At 50.2% G+C, this 23674-nt stretch overlaps 2 protein-coding genes across 11 annotated transcripts in view; one reads left to right on the top strand and one right to left on the bottom strand.

The window, feature by feature from the left end:
* The first annotated feature begins 8401 nt into the window (after positions 1-8401).
* RXFP4 (relaxin family peptide/INSL5 receptor 4) lies at positions 8402-10003 on the top strand. Its single transcript, XM_012449887.3, has one exon. It carries the CDS (start codon positions 8402-8404, stop codon positions 9422-9424), a length of 1023 nt encoding a protein of 340 aa, XP_012305310.1. The 3' UTR covers positions 9425-10003.
* Positions 9704-23674, bottom strand: part of ARHGEF2 (Rho/Rac guanine nucleotide exchange factor 2) — a 67679-nt gene continuing 53708 nt past the window's right edge. For 8 of the 10 annotated variants that reach the window (XM_021667334.2, XM_021667332.2, XM_012449861.3 and 5 more), the window contains 9 exons: positions 23036-23103; positions 20426-20626; positions 19908-20027; positions 19712-19779; positions 19542-19577; positions 19284-19334; positions 18631-19074; positions 18071-18284; positions 9704-14981 (listed from right to left, as the gene is read on the bottom strand). In XM_021667334.2, the coding sequence (XP_021523009.2) occupies positions 14908-14981; positions 18071-18284; positions 18631-19074; positions 19284-19334; positions 19542-19577; positions 19712-19779; positions 19908-20027; positions 20426-20626; positions 23036-23103 (1276 nt within the window). In that variant the 3' untranslated portion in view covers positions 9704-14907. The remainder of the gene's footprint in view (positions 14982-18070; positions 18285-18630; positions 19075-19283; positions 19335-19541; positions 19578-19711; positions 19780-19907; positions 20028-20425; positions 20627-23035; positions 23104-23674) is intronic. The other 2 variants (XM_021667333.2, XM_012449867.2) reach the window with 1 other exon arrangement.

Consider the following 23674-nt stretch of genomic DNA (forward strand, 5'->3'; position numbering starts at 1 on the left):
AACGGTTGAGCTGGCTGGAGTGCGGGAGGCCAGAAGATGAAAGGCCCTGAGTGCTATGCTGAGGAGTTTGTTGAGTTGATTCTGTAAGCTAAAGGTTTCTTTTTTTTTTTTTTTTTTGAGACGGAGTCTCGCACTGTCGCCCGTGGTGGAGTGCAGTGGCACGATCTCGGCTCACTGGAACCCCCACCTCCCGGGTTCAAGTGATTCTTATCCCTCAGCCTCCCGAGTAGTTGGGATTACAAGCACTCGCCACCACGCCCAGCTAATTTTTTGTATTTTTAGTAGAGACTGGGTTTCACAGTGTTGGCCAGGCTGGTCTTGAACTCCTGACCTCGTGATTCACCTGCCTCGGCCTCCCAAAGTGCTGGGATTACAGATGTGAGCCACCGCGCCCAGCCTAAAAAGAGTAAATATAAGTGCACAATTCAGTGTTTTTTGGTGTGTCCACAAGATTGTGCCACTATCACCATTATGTAATTCCAGATTATTTTCATCACCCCAAAAAGAAACCCTTCACCTATTAACAGTCACTTCCCATTTATATCTCCCAGCAAGACAGGGACTACCACTAATCTACTGTTTCTCTGAATTTACCTATTCTACACTTTTTTTTTTTTTGAGAGGGAGTTTCGCTCTTGTTACCCAGGCTGGAGTGCAATGGCGCGATCTCGTTCCGCAACCTCCGCAACCTCCGCCTCCTGGATTCAGGCAATTCTCCTGCCTCAGCCTCCTGAGTAGCTGGGATTACAGGCACGTGCCATCATGCCCAGCTAATTTTTGTATTTTCTGTAGAGACTGGGTTTCACCATGTTGACCAGGATGGTCTCGATCTCTTGACCTCGTGATCCACCCACCTCAGCCTCCCAAGGTGCTGGGATTACAGGCGTGAGCCACCGCGCCTGGCCCTAACATTTTATGTAAATAGAATTATACAATGTGTGGCCTTTTGTGTCTGGCTTCTTTCACTTACAATCTTTTCAGAGTTTATCCATGTTGTAGCGTATGTCAGAACTTCATTCTTTTTTTATCACTGAATAAACTTCATTCTTTTTTATCACCGAATTTATTTTCCATTGGATGTATAGACCACAATTTATCCATTCATCCATTGATGAACAGTTGAGTTGTTTCCACCTCTTGGTTATTGTAAATAGTGCTGCTGCGAACATTCACAAGTATTTAAGTACCTATTTTTAATTCTTTAGGGTTTATATGTAGAAGCAGAATTGCTACGTCATATGGACATCTTGTTTAACTTTTGTGGAACTGTCAAAGCAACTGGCTGCACTATTTTACATGCCCACCAGCAACGTACCACGGTTCCTATTACTCCACATCATCCCCAACACTTGGTATTTTCAATTTTTTAAAAACCTTTTTTCTTTTCTTTTTACTTTCCTTAGTCTTGCCGGTGTCCTATTTTTTTTTTTGCCTTTTAAAATAACCTAGCTTTTAGTTTTATTCATCAATTTGCTCATCAATTCAATTTTTTTTTTTTGAGATGAAGTTTCGCTCTTGTTGCAAATGGCATGATCTTGTCTCATTGCAACCTCCGCCGCCTGAGTTCAAATGATTCTCCTGCCTCAGCCTCCTGAGTAACTGGGATTACAGGCGCCTGCCACCACACTCAGCTAATTTTTTGTATTTTAATAGAGACAGGGTTTCACCATGTTGGCCAGGCTGGTCTTTAACTCCTAACCTCAGGTGATTCACCTGCCTCAGCCTCCCAAAGTGCTGGGATTACAGGTGTGAGCCACCACACCCCGCAATTCCATATTAAGTTTTTTATTTATTTATTTATCTTCTCCTTTTGGGAAGATTTATATTGTTTTCCCCCCTTACTTTCTTAGGTTAAATGTTTAGTTCATTTATTTATAATTATTTCTTTTTCTTTTTTTGAGATGGAGTTTCACTCTTTTTGCCCAGGTTAGAGTGCAATGACACCATCTCAGCTCACTGCAACCTTCACCTCCTGGGGTCAAGCGATTCTCCTGGCTCCAATTCCTGAGTAGCTGGGATTACAGGTGCCTGCCACCATACCTCGCTAATTTTTGTATTTTTAATAGAGATAGGGTTTCACCATGTTGACCAGGTTGGTATTGAACTCTTGACCTCAAGTGATCCGCCTGCCTTGGCCTCCCAAAAATTTGGGATTACAGGCGTGAGCCACTGTGCCCAGCCTTATAATTCTCATAAAAGTCTTAATTTCACCAATAACATTTCTCTTTTCATGGCCAAGTGAAGTGGCTCATATGTATAATCCCAGCACTTTGGGACACTGAGGCTGGTGGATCACTTAAGGCCAGGACAACATAGTGAGACCCCATGTCCACAAAAAATAAAAATTAGCCAGTGTGGTGGCACACCTGTAGTCTCAGCTACTCAAAAGTCTCAGCTACTTTTGAGACAAAGTTTTGCTCTTGGTGCTCAGGCTGGAGTGCAAATGGCACAATCTCATCTCACTGCAAACTCTGCCTCCTGGGTTCAAATGATTCTCCTGCCTCAGCCTCCTGAGTACTACTTGAGGTAGGAGAATGACTTGCACCGATAAGGTTGAGCAGCAGTGAGCCATGATCACGCCACTGCACTCCAGCCTGGGTGACAGAGCGACAACAACAGAAATAATAATAAAACATTTCTCTATTGATACAACCGAATCTGATTTTCTTTTCTCTTTCTTTTTTTTTGAGACGGAGTCTCACTCTGTTTCCCAGGCTGGAGTGCAGTGGCATGATCTTGGCTCACTGCAGCCTCCGACCCCTCAATTCAAGTGATTCTCCTGCCTCAGCCTCTAGAGTAGCTGGGATTACAGGCACGAGCCACCATGCCCAGCTAATTTTTTTCTATTTTTTTTTTTTTTTTTTTTTTTGAGACTGAGTTTCGCTCTTGTTACCCAGGCTGGAGTGCAATGGCGCGATCTCGGCTCACCGCAACCTCCGCCTCCCGGGTTCAGGCAATTCTCCTGCCTCAGCCTCCTGAGTAGCTGGGATTACAGGCACGCGCCACCGTGCCCAGCTAATTTTTTGTATTTTTAGTAGAGACGGGGTTTCACTGTGTTGACCAGGATGGTCTCGATCTCTTGACCTCATGATCCACCCGCCTCGGCCTCCCAAAGTGCTGGGATTACAGGCTTGAGCCACCGCGCCCGGCCATATTTTTTTCTATTTTTAATAGAGACAGGGTTTCACCACATTGGCCACGGTCTTGAATTCCTGACCTTGTGATCCGCCTGCCTCGGCCTCCCAAAGTGCTGGGATTACAGGCATGAGCCACCATGCCTAGCTGGAATCTGATTTTCTAAACTCAATTCAATAGCACTTTGTTCTACTGCTAATTGAAAAAGTCTCTCTAAAGTGAGATAGGTTAGGCTGAGGTTATTTTTCCTTTCTGTTGGGTGCATGGTCAAAAATTGACATATGAATCTCAGTGATTCTTTCCTAGTGCTCATTTAGGTATTATTAGGCCATTTGCTACCAATTCCAAGGCAGTGACAGCTTGGAGAGCACATCCTTGCTACTCCCCTGTTGTTTCAGTGGCACTTTCTAGCTAAGATTCAGTCACCTTTTCTCCAGATGGTGGTGCTGCATTCCCACACCTGCCTCCAGAGTATCTCCCCCAAATTCATTTAGATCAGCCCAACCTTGGAAAATGCCAAACTGGGTCATGCTGTTTTAGCCTAATATTCTTTCCCGCAGCAGGAGTTGTGATGGGATAAAAAGAAAAGATGGAGGGTGGGGTTGCCCAATGTCTCCAGTATTCACCACATCGCCCGTAGGGGTGCTACCTAAAGCATTTATTGAATAATTTTTCCAAACAAGGAGATTTCCTATGAGGGATTCTGATGCCACCTCTAAAAATAGTTTTAGAAATGTTTTTCCACTTTTTTACAAGGGGAAATCTAACAAGAAAGAATAACGGAGCAGCCATTAAAAAAAAAAAAATGAGAGTATACAGCCCCATTTCTAGCCCCTATGAGGCCTGGTTATATTTTGTACCATGTGCTTGGATTGCCATGAGGTTACCCAGTGTATTTGTTTTTTTTTTTTTTTTTTTTTTTTGAGACAGAGTCTTGCTCTGTTGCTAGGCGCTAGGCTGGAGTGCAGTGGCGCAATCTCGGCTCACTTCAATCTCCACCTCCGGGGTTCAAGCAATTCTCCTGCCTCAGCCTCCCGAATAGCTGGGACTACAGGCACATCCACCATGCCCAGCTAATTTTTGTATTTTCTGTAGAGACGGGGTTTCACCATGTTGGCCAGGATGGTCTCGATCTATTGACCTCATGATCCACCTGCCTCAGCCTCCCAAAGTGCTGGGATTACAGGCGTGAGTCACCACGCCTGACTTGCACATCTTTTGTTACAATATTTTTCATTTTTTTTAGTGCTCTGCCAGTTTTACTTTGGAAGATAAATGAGATGTGTAATTCTCATGCCTTTGCCATTTTTCTGTAAATCTAAAACTATTCCAAAACATAAAGTTAGAAGGTGGTGGGGGGAGAAAGAGAGACTGATTTTTTTCTTTCTTTCTTTCTTTTTTGAGATGGCGTCTCACTCTGTAGCCCAGGCTGCAGTGCAGTGGCTCAATCTCGGCTCACTCCAACCTCCGCCTCCCGGGTCCCAGTTCAAGCAATGAGAGAGTGATTTAGAACCCGCTCCTGGGCATTGGAGCTGCCCATGCCCCTTACCAATACTGGAGAGTTTTCCCCAGTGGACCTTGGCAGACATAGGACAGGGTAGAGATGGTGGCTCCTTGGATCGATGTGAGTTTAGGGATTTGGATTAGGGTAGGTTTCCTACTCCTGCCATTTGTAGTTCCCCCAGGGGTTTAGTTTCTGTCCCCTCTACTACAAACGCAAATGCAAATGCAAAGCTCCCTCCTCTCTGAGCTCTGTAGAGTGATAACTTTGTTCCTTCTGCCTCCTCTCCAATTCCTCTTCGGAGACTCTATAGCCCAGGTGTGAAGTGCAGGGACAGGGATGTGGGGCTGGAGAGACATGTGGGCTGAGGGAGGGGTGGATATTCAGGTGACTGAGGGGAGGGTTCAGCCCCTAGAAGTCCATTTTATGGAAGGCACCATAATCTACCACTACAGGTCCTTGGACTCTGAGATGGAAGATGGCACTGGTGGCCGACTCTGAGTGCACTGCCTATGAGTTAGTAAAAACACAAGAAAATGGCACTGGCAAAGTCTGGCTTTATAGGGTAATATGAAGGTAGGGGACAGCACAAGCATTTTTGCAGAATCTAGTTCCTCCTCATTTCCCAGCAGCTGTGAGTGAACAATCATCTCAAAAGGAGTTGTCACTGTCCTTCTGTCCACGTCCTAGCATTGTTTCCCTCAGGGTTCGTGATGTAGTGGAAAAGACTCCTAGGAATCAAGAGACTTTTATCTCAAACCCTGACGTTACCGTCACCTCCCTGGTGGTTTTGGGCAAATCACTTTCATTCTACATAAAATAAGAAGTTGAACAAGATGGTCTAAAGATCCCTTCCATCTAAAAAGTTTATTTTCTATGAAAAGAGTGACAATATTTTTTGTTTTTGCCTCCCAGGGTCAAGCACAGTATCTGGCACACAGTAGGGTTCAGGGAATGCTGTGATTAGTGAGAGAAAGAAAGAAAGAATGAATGAGTGAACAAAATGCTAGACAAATGAAGTTCTTAGACATGGACAGCTGGTGGCATCACCTCTCTACATAACCACAAGGGAGTGTTGATAGTCTCAGACCAAGGGAAAGTCGTAGGACTAGAAATGATAAAAAGATAAAGAAATGGTCAGAGGACCAGATGTTTGAAATGAATAACAGAACCCTGGAATTCTGGCCCACTTTCTTTTCTCTAAGCCAATAAAGAAAACAAGTCCAGCCGGGCGCGGTAGCTCACACCTGTAATCCCAGCACTTTGGGAGGCCGAGGCGAGTGGATCACGAGGTCAAGAGATCGAGACCATCCTGGTCAACATGGTGAAACCCCGTCTCTACTAAAAATACAAAAAATTAGCTGGGTATGGTGGCGCGTGCCTGTGATCCCAGCTACTCAGGAGGCTGAAGCAGGAGAATTGCCTGAACCCAGGAGGCAGAGGTTACGGTGAGCCGAGATCGCACCATTGCACTCCAGCCTGGGTAACAAGAGCTAAACTCCTTCTCAAAAAGAAAAAAAAAAAAAGAAAATAAGAAAATAAGTCCAAAGCATGAAGCAGTTTTATTTTTATTTTGGGAGATGGAGTCTCACTCCGGTACCCAGGCTGAGTACAGTGGCACAATCTCGGCTCATTGCAACCTCCATCTCCGGGTTCAAGCAAGTCTCCTGCCTCAGCCTCCAGAGTAGCTGGGACTATAGGTGCAAGCTGCCACACCCGGCTAATTTTTGGCATTTTAGTAGAGATGGGGTTTCACTGTGTTGCCCAGGCTGGTCTCAAACTCCTGAGCTCAGGGAATCTGCCCACCTTGGCCTCCCAAAGTGCTAGGATTACAGGCGCTGCGCCTGGCGTTTTTTTTTTTTTTTTAGTTGGAGTTTCACTCTTGTTGCCCAGGCTGGAGTGCAATGGTGTGATCTCAGCTTACTGCAATCTCCACCTCCCAGGTTCAAGTGATTCTCCTGCCTCATCCTCCTGAGTAGCTGGGATTACAGGCATGTGCCACCACACCCAGCTAGTTTTGTATTTTTAGTAGAGATCAGGTTTTTCCATGTTGGTCAGGCTGGTCTTCAACTCCCAACCTCAGGTGATCCACTCGCCTCAGCCTCCCAAAGTGCTGGGATTACACACCCAGCCAAGCAGTTATCTTAACTGCCAGATTGGCAAGGTGATTCTGGGTGGGCAGAGAAGTAGACATAGCCCCAAGAGACAGAGTGATGATACAATCACACAGAAGCAGCCCACAAGGCCAGGAGGTAGCCTCTGGGGTTCACCTGACCTCGAGGGCTGGGCACTCCCCTTCTGCCACCCTATTCATACTCATCCCTGGTTAGAAAGCCCCAACATGTTGGCACCCAGCCTGGATCACTCTCACCTCTGGGTTTCTCCTATGCGTTCACAAAGCCCCCTGCTGATTTATTGTGGCAAAGGGCCCCTCTCTTCCCCAGCACTGCAAGGGAATTGGATATTGAACGTTACCTTAATTCGCTGGCAGAGGGGAAGAAGGTGCTGAATATGTTGAAATCCTTGAGAAACCCTTACTTTTACCTACCCACCTCCTGCCTTCTCTTTGTCCCCACCACAGCTCCTTCTGCAGTAGGTAGAGATGTGACAATGAAAAGGAAGGGCCCAATGAAGCATTTTTTTCCCCAGTTATGATTGAGATCATGGGGAGACAGGATGAGGTGTGGTGAGGGCTTATCTCAGGATCCTTAGCTCTGACATGGAGTTTGCAGGAGAGAGTGGGGGGATCACTGAGCTCTGTCCACTGATTAGAGCAGGAAAGGGGGAAAGGGTGGTGATAGACGTTAGCAGGAATATTTAATTATCAGGAGCAGGAACAGAACTGAGGGCATGCCCAGGTCCACACAGGCCCTCACAGGCCGTGTTCCCAGTGGGGAGGAAACAGGAAGCTGTGACTTCCTCTCTCCTTTCCCTCCCTGCTCTTAGCCTCAGGGTCACTGCTGTGGAGATGAATTCCAACCTGTTTTAGTTGGCACTGTTCCCTGGGCATGGTAATAGCTGCTCAGTACCCTTCTGCCACAAACACCCCAAACTTCTCCTTTGAAATATTCACACAAAGACATACAAATCACATGTATTCTCTCATTTCATCATGCCACTCTTGTGAAGCAGACTTATCTGAAAATTTTAAGCAAGAAAACAGGCTCAGGGAATCAAAGTAACACTCCTAGTCACACAGCTAGTGAGTAGCAGGTCTGAGACTCTGCAGCCTCTGTGCTCTCCTCTCTCGGACACCCATGTTGATTCCCTGCCTCTATATCACCTCCCAGGCCCCTTCCTTTGGGCCCTAAGGGAACACTTTCTGCAGAGGAGGGAGGCCTCTGCACACTTAGGAACAGAGGCAGCTCTAGTTTGGTTCCTGTCATCTCTGGGACAGGGAACCTCCAGCTCTCTCCCTGGGGTGGAGGCCTGGGGCTGTCCTCCATAGTGGGGTAACTCTCCCTTCTCCCCTCCCTCTCTGCCATTTAGAGCGCTTCTTGCAGGCGGGCGCATGCGCATATACCCTAGGGTTCAGGCTCTTCCTCACCCTGCCCCACCCACCACCAATCTTGACCGACAGGGACGTGGTGGGTTGTCCTGTCCACACCCCTCCCTCTGAGGTGTGGGCGTGGGCCAGGGCTCACCGGAGGCCCCAGAGAAGCACTTTTCTACAGCCTCCTGCTGAGAGCCTGCAGTGGCCTCTGCCAGTCTGGCAGGCACTTGCAGATCTCTCTGCTCAGCACCACCAACCTCTGATGCCCTGCGATGCCCACACTCAATACTTCTGCCTCTCCACCCACGTTCTTCTGGGCCAATGCCTCCGGAGGCAGTGTGCCAAGTGCTGATGCTGCTGCGATGCCTGTCGAATTCCTAGTCCTGAGGGTCACGGTTGCCCTGGCCTATGGGCTTGTGGGGGCCATTGGCTTGCTGGGAAATTTGGCGGTGCTGTGGGTACTGAGTAACTGTGCCCGGCGAGCCCCTGGCCCACCTTCAGACACCTTCGTCTTCAATCTGGCTCTGGCGGACCTGGGACTGGCACTCACTCTCCCCTTCTGGGCAGCTGAGTCGGCACTGGACTTTCACTGGCCCTTCGGAGGTGCCCTCTGCAAGATGGTTCTGACGGCCACTGTCCTCAACGTCTATGCCAGCATCTTCCTCATCATGGTACTGAGTGTTGCTCGCTACTGGGTGGTGGCCATGGCTGCGGGGCCAGGCACCCACCTCTCACTCTTCTGGGCCCGAATAGCCACCCTGGCAGTGTGGGTGGCAGCTGCCCTGGTGACGGTGCCCACAGCTGTCTTTGGGGTGGAGGGTGAGGTATGGGGCGTGCGCCTTTGCCTGCTGCGCTTCCCCAGCAGGTACTGGCTGGGGGCCTACCAGCTACAGAGGGTGGTGCTGGCTTTCATGGTGCCCTTGGGCGTCATCACCACCAGCTACCTGCTGCTTCTGGCCTTCCTGCGGCGGCGACAACGGCGGCGGCAGGACAGCAGGGTCGTGGCCCGCTCTGTCCGCATCCTGATGGCTTCCTTTTTCCTCTGCTTGTTTCCCAACCATGTGGTCACTCTCTGGGGTGTCCTGGTGAAGTTTGACCTGGTGCCATGGAACAGCACTTTCTATACCATCCATACATACGTCTTCCCTGTCACTACGTGCTTGGCTCATAGCAACAGCTGCCTCAACCCTGTGCTGTACTGTCTCCTGAGGCGGGAGTCCCGGCAAGCTCTGGCAGACACCTTCAGGGATCTGCGATCCAGGCTGTGGCCCCAGGGTGGAGGCTGGGTGCAATAAGTGGCCTTAAAGCAGGCAGGCAGGTGGCGGGTCTCGAGCAACCTCCCGGAGTGCAGCCCTTCTACCCTGCTCACCGACCTGGACAGATGGACTCCGGGGTGAAGGGCGCAAGCTGAATACACTCCTTTTTCTGAGATCCACCAAGTGTAGGATACTTGAGTCCTGGGGAGAAGCTGCCCCCTCTGCCAGGCTGCAGCACCCTCGGAGAAATGTCTCATCTTTGATCCCCAATTCTGCGTGTGGTGAATGGGGGAGGCGGGGGCCCAGATCAGAGCTGAGTGTGACAAAGCTTAAGTCTTTATTAGGAGATGGGAAAGAAGAGGATCTGAGAATAAACCTCTGGATTATCCACAAATTGTTTGACCTTTTATCCCAGTTCCACCTCCAGTTCAGTGTGGAACAAAAGGATTCGTTGCTCCATTTCTGCCTTCTGCAAGAATTCCCAGGAAAACTTCCCTAAGGGCTCCAGGCTAATGAATCAGAGGTCAGTGCCCATCTCCCTCTGCCTGTACCCCCCACCTCAAAACAGGGTATCCCTTGTCTTTCTCTGGTATCAAGGCCACAAATACTCTCTTCCCCTGTCCCTACCTTATCATCTCAGTGGTGACTACAGAAACTTGCTGCCTACAGAGGCCTCAGCTGCAAATACTATAGTTCCCCTAAAGGGATGCCAGGTGTGGGATATTGCTGAAATTCCCAGCCCTGATGTAAAACCCTGGTGCTGACGGGAGTGCCTGTATGTCTCCCTTTAAATCAGGATTTGAAAGAAGAGAAGATAATGACAAGTCAAAGACATGGGTGGGGTGAAGGGAGGTGAGTGATTAAAAGGGGGGCAACTGGGAGAACAGGCTGCAGGTGGAGTCAGAAAAGTGGAGACCTCAGAAAGTGGTGCTAGTCCTCCTCCCTGCCCCAAGTGCAAAGCTCAGAGTATCAATCTGAGTGTCAGAGCACCTGGATTCACACCTTTACCTCCAGCAAATTACTTTACCTCTTTGTACCTCACTGTTCTCCCCTGTAAAATGGGCTACTGAAGATTTAACAGCCGGGCGCGATGGCTCACGCCTGTAATCCCAGCACTTTGGGAGGCCGAGGCGGGCGGATCACAAGGTCAAGAGATCGAGACCATCCTGGCCAACATGGTGAAACGCTGTCTCTACTAAAAAATACAAAAATTAGCTGGGCATGGTGGCGTGCGCTTGTAGTCCCAGCTACTCGGGAGGCTGAGGCAGGAGAATTGCTTGAACCCAGGAGGCGGTGATTGCAGTGAGCCAAGATTGTGCCACTGCACTCCAGCCTGGTACCTGGCGACAGAACAAGACTCTGTCTCAAAAAAAGAAAAGAGATTTAACAGTGAAATATACTGTCAGCTATTATTCTTATATCCTGTGTAAAATGGAGACAGAAGGGAGGAAATAAGGGTGCAGCTGGGAGATCGCGATGGGGAACCATATATCATCTGGAGTGGTTTTATGTGCTTCAAAGTGGGGTATAATGAAAGTTTCACATAAACAAATAAGAAAGGCTGGGTATGGTCGCTCATGCCTGTAATCCCAGCACTTTGGGAGTCCGAGGCAGGTGGATCACAAGGTCAGGAGCTCGAGACCAGCCTGGCCAACATGGTGAAACCCCGTCTCTACTAAAATACAAAAATTCAGCTGGGCATGGTAGCGGGTGCCTGTAATCCCAGCTACCTGGGAGGCTGAGGCAAGAGAATCGCTTGAAACAGGAAGGCAGAGGTTGCAGTGAGCCAAGACTGTGCCACTGAACTCCAACCTGGGCGAAAGAGCGAAACTCCGTCTCAGAAACAAAAACAAGAAAAACCTCAGAGCTTGGCCCCTAAGCCTCTCTTGAAGGTGGTGTGTTATCCAGGTCTTCAGGATAGGGGGCTCCTCTGTGGTTCCTATATTGAGACACATCAATGATAATGGTCAGCCATCAGAAGGGTTTTCTGGAAGGCAGCCTCTAGAAAGGAAGAAGGCAGAGGGAAGATGGGATAGAGCTCCCACTTTCACTGCCCCCTCCTCAGGCTCTCTGGCGTGTCTTGGAACCCATGAGGACACAGGGTTCTCAGGCTCCTGGGGCAGCAGCTGGGAGCAGTGCCACCTTATTAAGTGCAGAGGCCCCTGTGAAGGGAGAAGCCACAGTGCCTCCAGGTGCCCCCTGTCCCAGTTCCTTTAATTGCTGGGCAGAGGAGGCTCCAAAGAGGCACCCAATTCACAACAGATTAAGCCATGTGAAAGGAACTTAATTAGCCTCTTGTTTAATTTCCTCTTTTTGATGATGTTTAAACTAGCTCCAAAACTCCAGGTCTATTCCTAGCCCATGCAGGCAATGGAAAATCCTCCCCCACCTAAGCAACCGTCTTCCCACCCCAACAGCGCCTCTGACGGCCTTGCTAGGCTCCGGATATTGGCTCCTCTGGGGGCATCTCTGCTTTATGGGCCCTGGAGGTAAATATTGACAAAATGTACACAGGTCCAAGTCAGAGATGAATGCTCTTGGTGGGAAGGAGGAGGAGGGTGCAGCTGGATGGAGAAGGGAGGGCTGGGCAGAGCAGGCGGCCTGGAGCTCCCAAAAGTGGGTTAGGGAGGGGAGAGGGGACACAATGGTTAAAGATGTGAGGAAGGGGCCTCGCTCTCAGGAGCAGCCACATCACACAAATGTTTGTGCCCCACGTTCTGGGGCTGAAGATGTGTATGTGTGGTGGGCAGGGGTTGGTAACATGGTGGCAGAAGAGACAGCACTGCTGGGAAGAAAGCAGCGGTGGACTTCACACCCACTCTGGGCTGCGTCTCCAGGTTTCTGTGTTCTCTTCTGACCAGCATCTCTCACTGGACCTGTGGAGGATTCTGGGAGAACCTGCATTCCCCTTTTTTGGTGGTCTCTGCATGCTATCTAATATTGCCACCCCACCCTCACCTACCTTCCTTCCCCACCTAAAGGCTCTAACTTCACAGCTCTGGGTCTGAGCTGCTTCCAGCTGACCTGGCAGGCAGCTGCTGAGCCGTGTCTGTGTGGGTGAAACCTGAAGCCCTGATATTTTTAGGCAGAGTAGCCAAGGGAGAAAAGTGGTGGACTAGAACTAAGAAGGCCGGTGAGGTGGCTCAAGCCTGTAATCCCAGTACTTTTAGAGTACGAGGCGGGCAGATCACCTGAGGTCAGGAGTTCAAGACCAGCCTGACCAACATGGAGAAACACCATCTCTATTAAAAGTACAAAAATTATAGGCTGCGCACGGTGGCTCACGCCTGTAATCCCAGCAGTTTGGGAGGCCGAGGCGGGCGGATCATGAAGTCAGGAGTTCGAGACCAGCCTGACCAACCTGGTGAAACCCCATCTCAAAAACAAAAAACAAAAAAAACCTGGGTGTGGTGGCTCACACCTGTAATCCCAGCACTTTGGGAGGCCGAGGTGACAGGATCATCAGGTAAGGAGTTGGAGAGCAGCCTGGCCAACATAGTGAAACCCCGTTTCTACTAAAGATACAAAAAATTAGCTGAGCGTGGTGGCGCATGCCTGTAATCCCAGCTACTCAGGAGGCTGAGGCAGGAGAATTGCTTAAACTTGGGAGGCGGAGGTTGCAGTGAGCTGAGATTGTGCCATTGCACTCCAGTCTGGGAAACAAGAGCAAAACTCCATCTCAAAAAAAAAAAAAAAAAAAAAAAGCCGGCTCCTTCCTGGCCTGGCAAGCTTTGTGCACCTAGGTTTCCATGCATGTAAAATGAGAACAATTCCCCATTCTCAGGATCCCGGTAATGGCTGAGAAAGCACCTTGTAAAGGTTTGATGCTGGAGAATGAGAGTTACAGAAGGGGAGGGTGCTGGCTGCTCCCCCAGCCTGCTCCCCGCATGATTTTAATTCCTCTTTCTAGCTGAGGGCCTGAGCCTCATTCTCCTAATCCGACCCCATGGGGGTGTGAACTTGTACCTGCATTTATACACAACCCTAGACTCTCCCCTCCTCCCCTCCCCACAAAGCTCCAAAGTAAGTACCAACCAGGAACAGGAAGTAAAACTAATCGAAACCAAGAACTGAAACCAGCTCATCTCTCACTGCCTCTCAAAGAGGCGAAGTAAACGAGCAGCTCCTGTGAGGGGCAACCCCAGGGCCTGACGCCATGGCGATGGCTGAGCATGGCATACAAATGCGATGGACACACATTTCCTGGTAGCGGAATTCCCAACATCGGAACCTGTGTGCCCTCTTTGTTTTTATCCTTATACTGATACATTAAAAAACCAAAAAATGATTTGCGGTGGTTACTTCTGTTAGTACCCCTCTCTTCAGTGAGGCAGAGGCTGTCCTTTCTGTGAGAGAAAAAGGCCCCTTTCAGAGGAACAGTCACTGCCCGGCTCTCTCCTATCACCCTTCTCAGAACTGGCAGACATTACGGGAAACAGTACCTTGTGGAGTTCCAGGTTTTTAATTTTCCCTGATTTTCTTTTTTAAACAACCAAATTGGCAGAAAAAAAAAAACTGGGGCTGGTCGGCATTTGGGGGCAGGGGTTCCACTGAAAAATTCCCCAAATTCACGCTGAGGTTTCAGGTCATGGTTGCTGAGGTGGAAGATGAGGTCAGGGCTCCTGGAAATGTCCCAACCCACCCTAGAACTTGTTTCCAAATGGCTGGGGAAGAGGGCAGTATAGGCCCCCCATTACTGCAGATGAAGGCAGAGGTCATTGTCTCCCCCACCCCTCAACTTCTTCAGAGATGTGGAGATAGGAGGCTTCGATCTCTAATTGCCTACGATCTCTTAAAAATGTAAAACACGTGCAGTTGACTTTGGTACAAAAAAGAAAACAAAACAACATCAGAACATTCTGGTCCCTGTGGGTACTTCCCTCGCCCCCAACAAACCATTATGGCCACCCCAACCTCTATTCCATCAACTCCAGGAAGCCAGGTTATCTCCTGGGGCTTCCATAAAGGACGGAGAGAGGAAGAACAGCAGTATGAGGCTGAGGGGAGAGGAGAAAGGGACATGGCCCTGCCCACAGCCCTCGTTTAATTAAAGGGCAGTAGGGTTCTGTGGCTGCAGCCTCTCCTCTAAGACAGGTGTTGCAGGGGAGGGGCGTTAGGGCAAGAACCCAGCAGCTGCGTGGATGAGCCTGAATAAACCCCAGTAGTGTTCAAGGACAAGGCCCTCTGATCCCTATGGCTTGGTTCCCATGTCCCTGGTACTTTAAATCTCTCCTCTCCCCCCATAACTAATAAACAATAAATAAATAAATTTTCCTAAAGTGGAGGGAAGAAGGCATGAACCACTGGCATCTGTGGTGTAGCTTTCGGATGCCCCGGGGGCGTTGTGGCCTAATTCCCCCAGCTTCTTAAATGGCCCCAGGTATCCAAGGATCCCAAGAGCTGGCAAGCACAATTAGCAGTTCCTTCAAATGTTCCCTCATCATTGGCAAATTGGAGTCCCCAAGGTTAGCCCCCCTCAGTAATGTTCTTCAGTGGGGCACAGGGCAGGGGGAGGGGCCCCCTTAGCTCTCGGAGGCTACCACCTCCCCGTCGCGGCTCTCCGTCTCCTCCGGGATGTCCTGCATTCTGGTAAACTCTAAAGGGGGACAGGACAAAGCCAGTGAGTGAGCAGAGACTCCCATGAGGAACTGTACCCCTATACTAATGCCTCCCCATCTGCAGGGCCAGGGGCTCTGGGGCTACGAAGGGATGACAGGGTTCTATAAGTTCTTGGGTGAGGGGAAAATCTCTGGCAACAAAGTTAGCAAGGTATCCACACCTAGGTACCTGATACGCTTTTACAGTATTCAAAGATACAATCTGATTAGGAAAATACAAGATATTTTAAGATCAAAGCTTTTGGTAATTTTTTATTTCATGAACCAACTGTAAAAACTTGAAGGTCTTTGGCCATGCACGGTGGCTCACGCCTGTAATCCCAGCACTTTGGGAGGCCAAGGCAGGTGGATCACCTGAGCTCAGGAGTTCGAGACCAGCCTGGGCAACATGGTGAAACTCTGTCTACTAAAATACAAAAAATTAGCTGGGCGTGGCGGCGTGCACCTGTAGCCCCAGCTATTCAGGAGGCTGAGGAAGGAGAATTGCTTGAACCCAGGAGGCAAAAGTTGCAGTGAGCTGAGATCACACCACTGCACTCCAGCTTGGGTGACAGGGCGAGACTCCCTCTCAAAAACAAAAAAAGGGCCTGTAGCTCATGCCTGTAATCCCAGCACTTTGGGAGGCCAAGGCAGGTGGATCACGAGATCAGGAGATCAAGACCATCCTGGACAACATGGTGAAACCCTGTCTCTACTAACAAAAATTAGCTGGGAGTGGTGGGGTACACCTGTAGTCCTAGCTACTCGGGAGGCTGAGGCAGAGGAATTGCTTGAACCCAGGAGGTGGAGGTTGCAGTGAACCGAGATTGTGCCACTGCACTCCAGCCTGGCAACAGAGCAAGAATCCATCTCAAAAAAAAAAAAATGTAGGGGGCCGGTGGGGCGGAAATTGGCCCTGTGGCTTGTGCCTATAATCCCAGCACTTTCAGAGGTCAAGACAGGAAAATCACTTGAGGCCAGGAGTTGCAGACTAGCCTGGCAAACATGGTAAAATCCCATCTCTACTAAAAACGCCAAAAGTTAGCTGCATGTGGTGGTGCACCCCTGTAATCCCAGCTACTTGGGAGGCTCAGGGACAAGATTGCTTGAACCCGGGAGGCGGAGGTTGCAGTGAGCTGATATCGTGCCACTATGCTCCAGCCTGGGTGACAGAGCAAAACAGCAAACCTCTGTCTCAAAAAACAAATATATATATATATTTATATATATTTATTTCCAAGCACAGTGGCATACACCTGTAGCCCCAGCTACCTGGGAGGATCACTTGAACCCAGGAGTTTGAGTCCAGCCTCTGCAAAAGCACAAGACCCTGTCTCTAAAATAAAAAAATGTCAGAGCAACATCCTGTGTCTGGGTCTGTGTTCTGTCGCCCATGCTGGCGCAATCACGGAGTACTGCCAACTCACCCTGCTGGGCTCAAGTGATCCTCTGACCTCACTCTCCCGAGTAGCTAGGACTAAAGGTGCACACCACCACACCTGGCTAATTAAAACAATTTTGAGGGGCCGGGTGCAGTGGCTCACACCTGTAATTCCAGCACTTTGGGAGGCTGAGGTGGGTGGATCACCTGAGGTTAGGAGTTCAAGACCAGCCTAGCCAACATGGCAAAACCCCATCTCTACTAAAAAATACATAAAAATTAGCCAGGTGTGGTGGCGCACAATTGTAATCCCAGCTACTCAAGAGGCTGAGGCAGGAGAATCACTTGAACCCGGAAGTGGAGGTTGCAGTAAGCTGAGATTGCACCACTGTACTCCAGCTGGGGTGACAGAGCGAGACTCCATTAAAAAAAAAATAGGCCAGGCATGGTGGCTCACACTTGTAATCTCAGTACTTTGGGAGGCTGAGGCAGGCAGATCACAAGGTCAGGAGTTTGAGACCAGCCTGACAAACATGGTAAAACCCCATCTCTACTAAAAATACAAAAATTAGCCGATTATGGTGGCGAGCATCTGAAATTCCAGCTACTCAGGAGTCTGAGGAAGGAGAATTGCTTGAACCTGGGAGGCAGAGGTTGCAGTGAGCTGAGACTGCACCACTGCACTCCAGCCTGGGCAACAGAGCAAGATTCGGTTTCAAAAAAAATAAAAATAGGGCCGGGCGCAGTGGCTCACGCCTATAATCCCAGCACTTTGGGAGGCTGAGGCGGGTGGATCACAAGGTCAAGAGATCGAGACCATCCTGGTCAACAAGGTGAAACCCCGTCTCTACTAAAAATACAAAAATTAGCTGGGCATGGTGGCGCGCACCTGTAGTCTCAGCTACTCAGGAGGCTGAGGCAGGAGAATTGCTTGAACCTAGGAGGCGGAGGTTGTGGTGAGCCGAGATGGCGCCATTGCACTCCAGCCTGGGTAACAAGAGCGAAACTCCGTCTCAAAAAATAAAAATAAAAAAGTAAAATAAAAATAAAAATAGGCAGTGCACGGTGGCTCACACCTGTAATCCCAGCACTTTGGGAGGCCAAGGAGGGTGGATCACAAAGTCAAGAGACCGAGACCATCCTAGCCAACATAGCGAAACCCCGTCTCTACTAAAATACAAAAATTAGCTGGGCGTGGTGGTGTGTGCCTGTAGTCCCAGCTACTGGGGAGGCTGAGGCAGAATTGCTTGAACTTGGGAGGTGGAAGTTGCAGTGAGCCAAGATTGCACCACTACACTCCAGCCTGGCACCTGGCGACAGAGCAAGATTCTGTCTCAAAATAAATAAATAAATAAATAATTCTTTTGTAGATGAGGGGCGGTCTCACTATGTTGCCCAGGCTGGTCTCAAAATTCTGAGCTCAAGCAATCCTCCTGCCTTGGCCTCCCAAAGTGTTAGGATTACAGGCATAAGCCACCGTGCTTCTTTTTTTTTAAAATGTATTTCTACTTGTAAAGGTTGAGAATCACCAACCAGTTGGAGGAGAGAGGCCCCCACACTCTGCTTCCTACAGTTCCAGCACCCATTCATCATCAGCCAAAACAGTCCTCTCAGTGTCCCTCCCTAGAGTTACTACAAGCCTCACAGGTCAGTTAGGGCCCATTTGGAAGCCACAGCCCAAAGGCCCGTACCCAGGCTGCACTCTACCTCTGGTCCATGTCTCCGCCAAGGTCTCACCTCGTGGACTGTGGGGCGGAGACAGACGGCTGCTACCTTCCTCCTCGCTGCCGGTGTCAGGGTCACTGCTGTCTTGCAGACGCTCTTCGGGGCTCCCCAATTCCTGCCTCTCTCGGTCCTCAAAGTGTCGATGGACAGAGCGAGTAGTGACAGGCAGATCCAAGCGGTCAGTGCCTCGGCTGGGCTGTGGACAGTGGGCAGGAAGAACAGCAGGCCAGGGACTGAGCAGTGTGAAGACTGCAGGCTCTGCTTGGCTGAAGGCAGCAGCTCTCCCCACTGGGGCTCACCCATGACTCCCCTTCAGGAGATCACCACCAACTGACCTCTGATCAGCACCACCACCTGAGTTAGTCTCCTCCACCCCTGCACCCATCTACATTTCTTTTCAGTTCTCCAACCGGTATCTCAATATCCTTCAAGTCTGCTGCCTGATTGCATTTGGGCTCAAATCCCTAATGGCCCAATTTCTTTTGGGCTCAATAGACCCTTACGTCCACCCCAGGTCCGTCTACCACTGCAGGCCACCTTACCTGTGGGGGGTTGAAACTCAAGTACAGGGCATCGCCTGCAGGGAGGCTGCGCCGCCGAGGATCCACAGGTCTGCGGGCCCAGGGGGCCTCGGCTGGGAGTGGCTCCGTCTGGCCCAGGGCGGCCAGCTGCCTTCGAGCTTCTTCGGCCTCCCGCTCCAGCAGCGCCCTCGCCTGCTCACTCTCCCGGAGCCGGGCCTCCAGGCTACCAGCCTCGGTTGCGCGTTCTTCGCCTAGCCGCCGGCAGCGCCGTAGCTCCTCCTGCAGCAGCGCATGTTGCCGCTGCAGTAATGCCAGTTCCGTGGCCTGCTTTTCAGGGGCCACAGGGGCAGCCCCAGCCCTGCCAGCCTCCCCATCCCTAGAGTTGGCTCGGCACAGCTTCTCTCGCCGCTCTGGGCCCTCAGGGAACCGGGCTTCCATCAAAGTGTCCTGCTGGGCCACAGCTGCCTGGGGGTAGAATGCCGGCAGAAGGGTATATCAAAAACCCTGTGCTCTTCTACCCCTCACCCTCACCCTCTGAGGCCCAGGTCATCACTCCTGGAGAGCCTGGATTGGGAGGTATTTACAAAGGCCTGTTAGGATGACCATGCCCCACCTAAACAGGCATCTCTAGCCTGGCTCCTCCCCTTCCCCATTCAAGTCCTTGTCCTACTGACCTGTAGGCCATGTAGAAGTCCATAGAGATTGACCAATCGCTGTAACGCCTCCTGAGGACAGACAGGGTGGGAACAGGGCCCCAGCTTTAGGATGGGAGAACTGCCCAGAAGTTGAACAAGGGTGGGTGCGGGGACAGTAGGATCTGGAGACGTACTTGAATGTAGACGCTTTCCCCGCCCCACTCCATACTGGGCTCTAACTTCTCAGACTGAGAACACCCTCCCTTCAGTCTCCTGTACCATCAGTTCCCATCTCACCTCTTGGGGTGATCTCAGCTGATTTCCATTTCGATCCTGCAGAAATGGGCAAGAATGGGAAGTCCTCAGGCACACAAATCCTGGGTGCCTGCCCCTGAGAGCTTTGTGTTGAGGAGAAGCTGTCCCTCTTCCACCCTCTTGCCAAATCCCAGAACCCCTTGAGGACCTACCTTCTGGCTAGAGTCTGAGTCGGCTCTGCAGAGTTCAATGGAGCCATTGAAGGTTCTGGCCTCACCATCTGTTGAGAAGGAGAAAAGGATGGCTGACTCATTTCCCTGGGGCCCTGATACCATTCAACACCTGTCACCACCCCACTCATTTTGGCCCCTCCCACCTACTACCTTGGTTCCCTGCCCTGGCACTCACTGGCAGTGACCCCAGGACTCGTGTTACCACCGCTGTCTGGTTCCAAAGGCAGGACTGGTTCTCGGGGTGTCAAGAGCAGTTCCACTCCCGGCCCCACCAGCAGGTCTTTCAGACCCTCCACTGTGGGGAAAGAGGAAGAGGTGAGGACAGGAATGACGCAGGACTGAGGGGAATGCCATTCACCCCCACACATGGGGCACTCGGGCATCCAGGGGAATGCCTCCTGCACTGGCTCCACTGCCAGTGAGCTTCACTCACACAACCACTTATGAGCTCAAGGGCAGTAAATGCCTACGGGGCAGCATGAGTCCATGCGGCGTGAGCGATATGGAGCAACAGCAAGGACACACCTCCTCCCCTGCCTTTCCCAGGAACGGGCCCAAAAGAGGCATGCAGGGCTGTTTATGGTCTATGGGGTTGGTATCCCACTTGTCTGTGTTTGTCTGTGTCTAGTCACATGTCTAAATTCTGTGACGGTGAGTCCTTGAGCCTGGACTCTTCCCTGGGCGCTCCCTCACCCTCTCGGATGGCATCCTGCAGCAGCCGCTCGCCACGAGGGGACTCAAGGGACTCGGAGCGGAAAAGGCCCCTGGGCAGGGTGGGCAGGGGCATCCCACTGCCACCATCCTCCTCGGCCTGGAAATGGGTCATCTCAGCAAACAGCCCAACCTTCTCTCGAAGCAGCTCCACCAGTGCCCGGTCCTTCTGCTGCAACTCCACTGTAGATAAGGAATAAGTGAGCACATGAGAAGGCCTGGGGGTACGCAGGAGCGCCAGGAGAGGGCAGCCCTTGGGGAGAGGGTAGGGTGGGGCAGTGTGGCAAGACTTAATTTTGTTATTTTGGCATTTATGAAAAAGAAAAAGCTTTTTGTTGGCCAGGTGCAGTGGCTCACACCTATAATCACAGCACTTTAGGAGGCCAGGTGGGTGGATCACTTGAGACCAGGAGTTCAAGACCAGCCTGGCTAACATGGCAAAAACCCATCTCTATTTAAAATACAAAAATTAGCCAGGTGTGGTGGCACGTGCCTGTAGTTCCAGCTACTCAGGAGGCTGAGGTACAAGAATTGCTTGAACTCCAGAGGCAGAGGTTGCAGTGAGCCGAGATCACACCACTGCACTCCAGCCTGGGCAACAGAGCAAGACTGTCTCAAAAAAAAAAAAAAGGTTTTGTGGCAGGGGTTGCAGGTTGTCCAACAGTGTTCATTCTTCCTATCTTTCTTTAATTAGAAAATGTACAGAAGTGGGGCCGGGCGCGGTGGCTCACGCTTGTAATCCCAGCACTTTGGGAGGCCAAGGCGGGTGGATCACGAGGTCAAGAGATCGAGACCATCCTGGTCAACGTGGTGAAACCCCGTCTCCACTAAAAATACAAAAAATTAGCTGGGCGTGGTGGCGCGTGCCTGTAATCCCAGCTACTCAGGAGGCTGAGGCAGGAGAACTGCATGAACCCAGGAGGCGGAGGTTGCGGTGAGCCGAGATCACACCATTGCACTCCAGCCTGGGTAACAAGAGCGAAACTCTGTCTAAAAAAAAAAGAAAAAAAAAGAAAAAAGAAAATGTACAGAAGTTTCATCTGGGCACACATGGCTGCCCAATTAACAACTATGTTTTCCAGCCTGACTTGCACATGGCTGTATCACTACGTGACTACATTCTGGACAATGGGTATGAGTCTTCCAGATTTGCTCTTAAAAGTAATGGGTATAGGTAGGGGCGGTGGCTCACACCTGGAATCCCAGCACTTTGGGAGGCTGAGGTGGGCGGATCACTTGAGGCCAGGAGTTCGAGCCAAGCCTGGCGAACACGGTGAAACCCCATCTCTACTTAAAAAACAAAAATTAGGGCCGGGTGCGGTGGCTCAAGCCTGTAATCCCAGCACTTTGGGAGGCCGAGGCGGTGGATCACGAGGTCAAGAGATCGAGACCATCCTGGTCAACATGGTGAAACCCCGTCTCTACTAAAAATACAAAAAAAATTAGCTGGGCATGGTGGCGCGTGCCTGTAATCCCAGCTACTCGGGAGGCTGAGGCAGGAGAATTGCCTGAACCCAGGAGGCGGAGGTTGTGGTGAGCCGAGATCGCGCCATTGCACTCCAGCCTGGGTAACAAGAGCGAAACTCCGTCTCAAAAACAAACAAACAAACAAACAAACAAAACCACAAAAATTAGCTGGGAGGGGTGGTGGGTGCCTGTAGTCCCAGCTACTCAGGAGGCTGAGGCAGGAGAATCGCTTGAACCTGGGAGGTGGAGGTTGCAGTAAGCCGAGATTGTGCCACTGTACTCCAGCCTGGGCAACAGAGTGAGATCCTGTCTCAAAAGAAAAAAAAAAAAAAGAAATGGGTATAAACTCTGCTCCTTTACTCCTCCTTGCTAGGTGTGATACAAGTGTGACAGTGGGAGCTAGAGGGGCACTTCAGACATGACATAGAAATGGAAACTTCATGTTGAAGATAGGAGAGCTGCTCCACTACTCTGCACTTCCCATTTTGTACTGTTATGTTGAGAGCAATAATCTTCCACCTTTTTGATTTTTTTTTTTTGTTGTTACCCAGACTGGAGTGCAGTGGTGCAATTATAGTGCATGGCAGCCTTGAAGTCCTGGGTTCAAACAATCCTCCTGCCTCATCCTCCCGAGTAGCCAGGACTACAGGCATATGCCACCATATTAGCTTTTTTTTTTCAATTTTTTGTAGAGACGAGGTCTTGCTAGGTATGTTATGTTGCCCAGACTGGCCTTGAACTCTTGGCCTCAAGCGATCCTCCTGTCTCCCAAATCCTGCTGGGATTAAAGGTGCGAGCCACTGCACCCGACTAATCTACTTCCTTTTTTAAGGAAGAGAAGATTTCTGTTGGTCTTTTTGTACAGCAGTTCAATCATACCCTAACTAATATAAGGCCTTACAGTGAAAAAGTTACTCACCCAGTCTTGGTCTTCCATATTATTTTTACACACATGGTAGTAAACACTTTACACTGTTTTAAACCCTGTTTTTTTCACTTAATATGTTTCAGCTGTGGATCTACACCAGCCTTCACAGAGCCATCTCATCTTTTTAATAGTTGTATGATATTGCATTGTGTGAATGTATCATAAATTACTAATGAGCTCATTGTGGGTGGACTTACTCTTAATTCGCCGCAGGTAAGCCTCATCCTCTGTCTCAATCAGGGGGAAGTCCTCCCTGGATGGGCATCTGGAGGGGTAACAGGTTGCACGCCATTGGGAGACAGAAGCTAGGTTATAGACCAGAATCAGCCAGCCTTCCCTCCTTCCCAAACATGTCTTATGCTTCCCTCTTCTGATAAGACTCTTCAGCCTCACATCCTAGCTTTATTCAGTTTTGACCATCTCCCCTTTCTTCCTTTCCTTTTTCTTTTTCTTTCTCTTTTTTTGACAGTCTTGCTCTGTCACCCAGGCTGGAGTGGAAGGGCACAATCTCAGTTCACTACAAACGCCTCCTGGGTTCAAGCAATTCTCTTGTCTCAGCTTCCCGAGTAGCTGGGATTATAGGTGCGCATCACCACGCCTGGCTAATTTTTGTATTTTTAGTAGAGGTGGGTTTTCGCCATGTTGGCCATGCTGGTCTCGAACTCCTGACCTCAGGTGATCCGCCCACCTCAGCCTTCTGAAGTGCTGGGATTACAGGTGTGAGCCACCACGCCCGCTGACCTTCTCCCTTTTCTTAGCACTGATTATCTGTGTTTACTCATATGTATCTCTCCAAAGGTTGCCTGGAAAGGCAGCACAGTGCAGAGGGTCAAGTA

The sequence above is a fragment of the Aotus nancymaae genome, unplaced genomic scaffold (assembly GCF_030222135.1).
Source record: "Aotus nancymaae isolate 86718 unplaced genomic scaffold, 86718_ANA_hifiasm-v0.15.2.pri h1tg000108l, whole genome shotgun sequence".
NCBI classification, from domain to species: Eukaryota; Metazoa; Chordata; class Mammalia; order Primates; family Aotidae; genus Aotus; species Aotus nancymaae.

What these genes read in the sequence shown, in the direction of transcription:
- RXFP4 (XM_012449887.3), top strand. Translation starts at nt 8,402, where the DNA reads ATGCCCACACTCAATACTTCTGCCTCTCCACCCACGTTCTTCTGGGCC.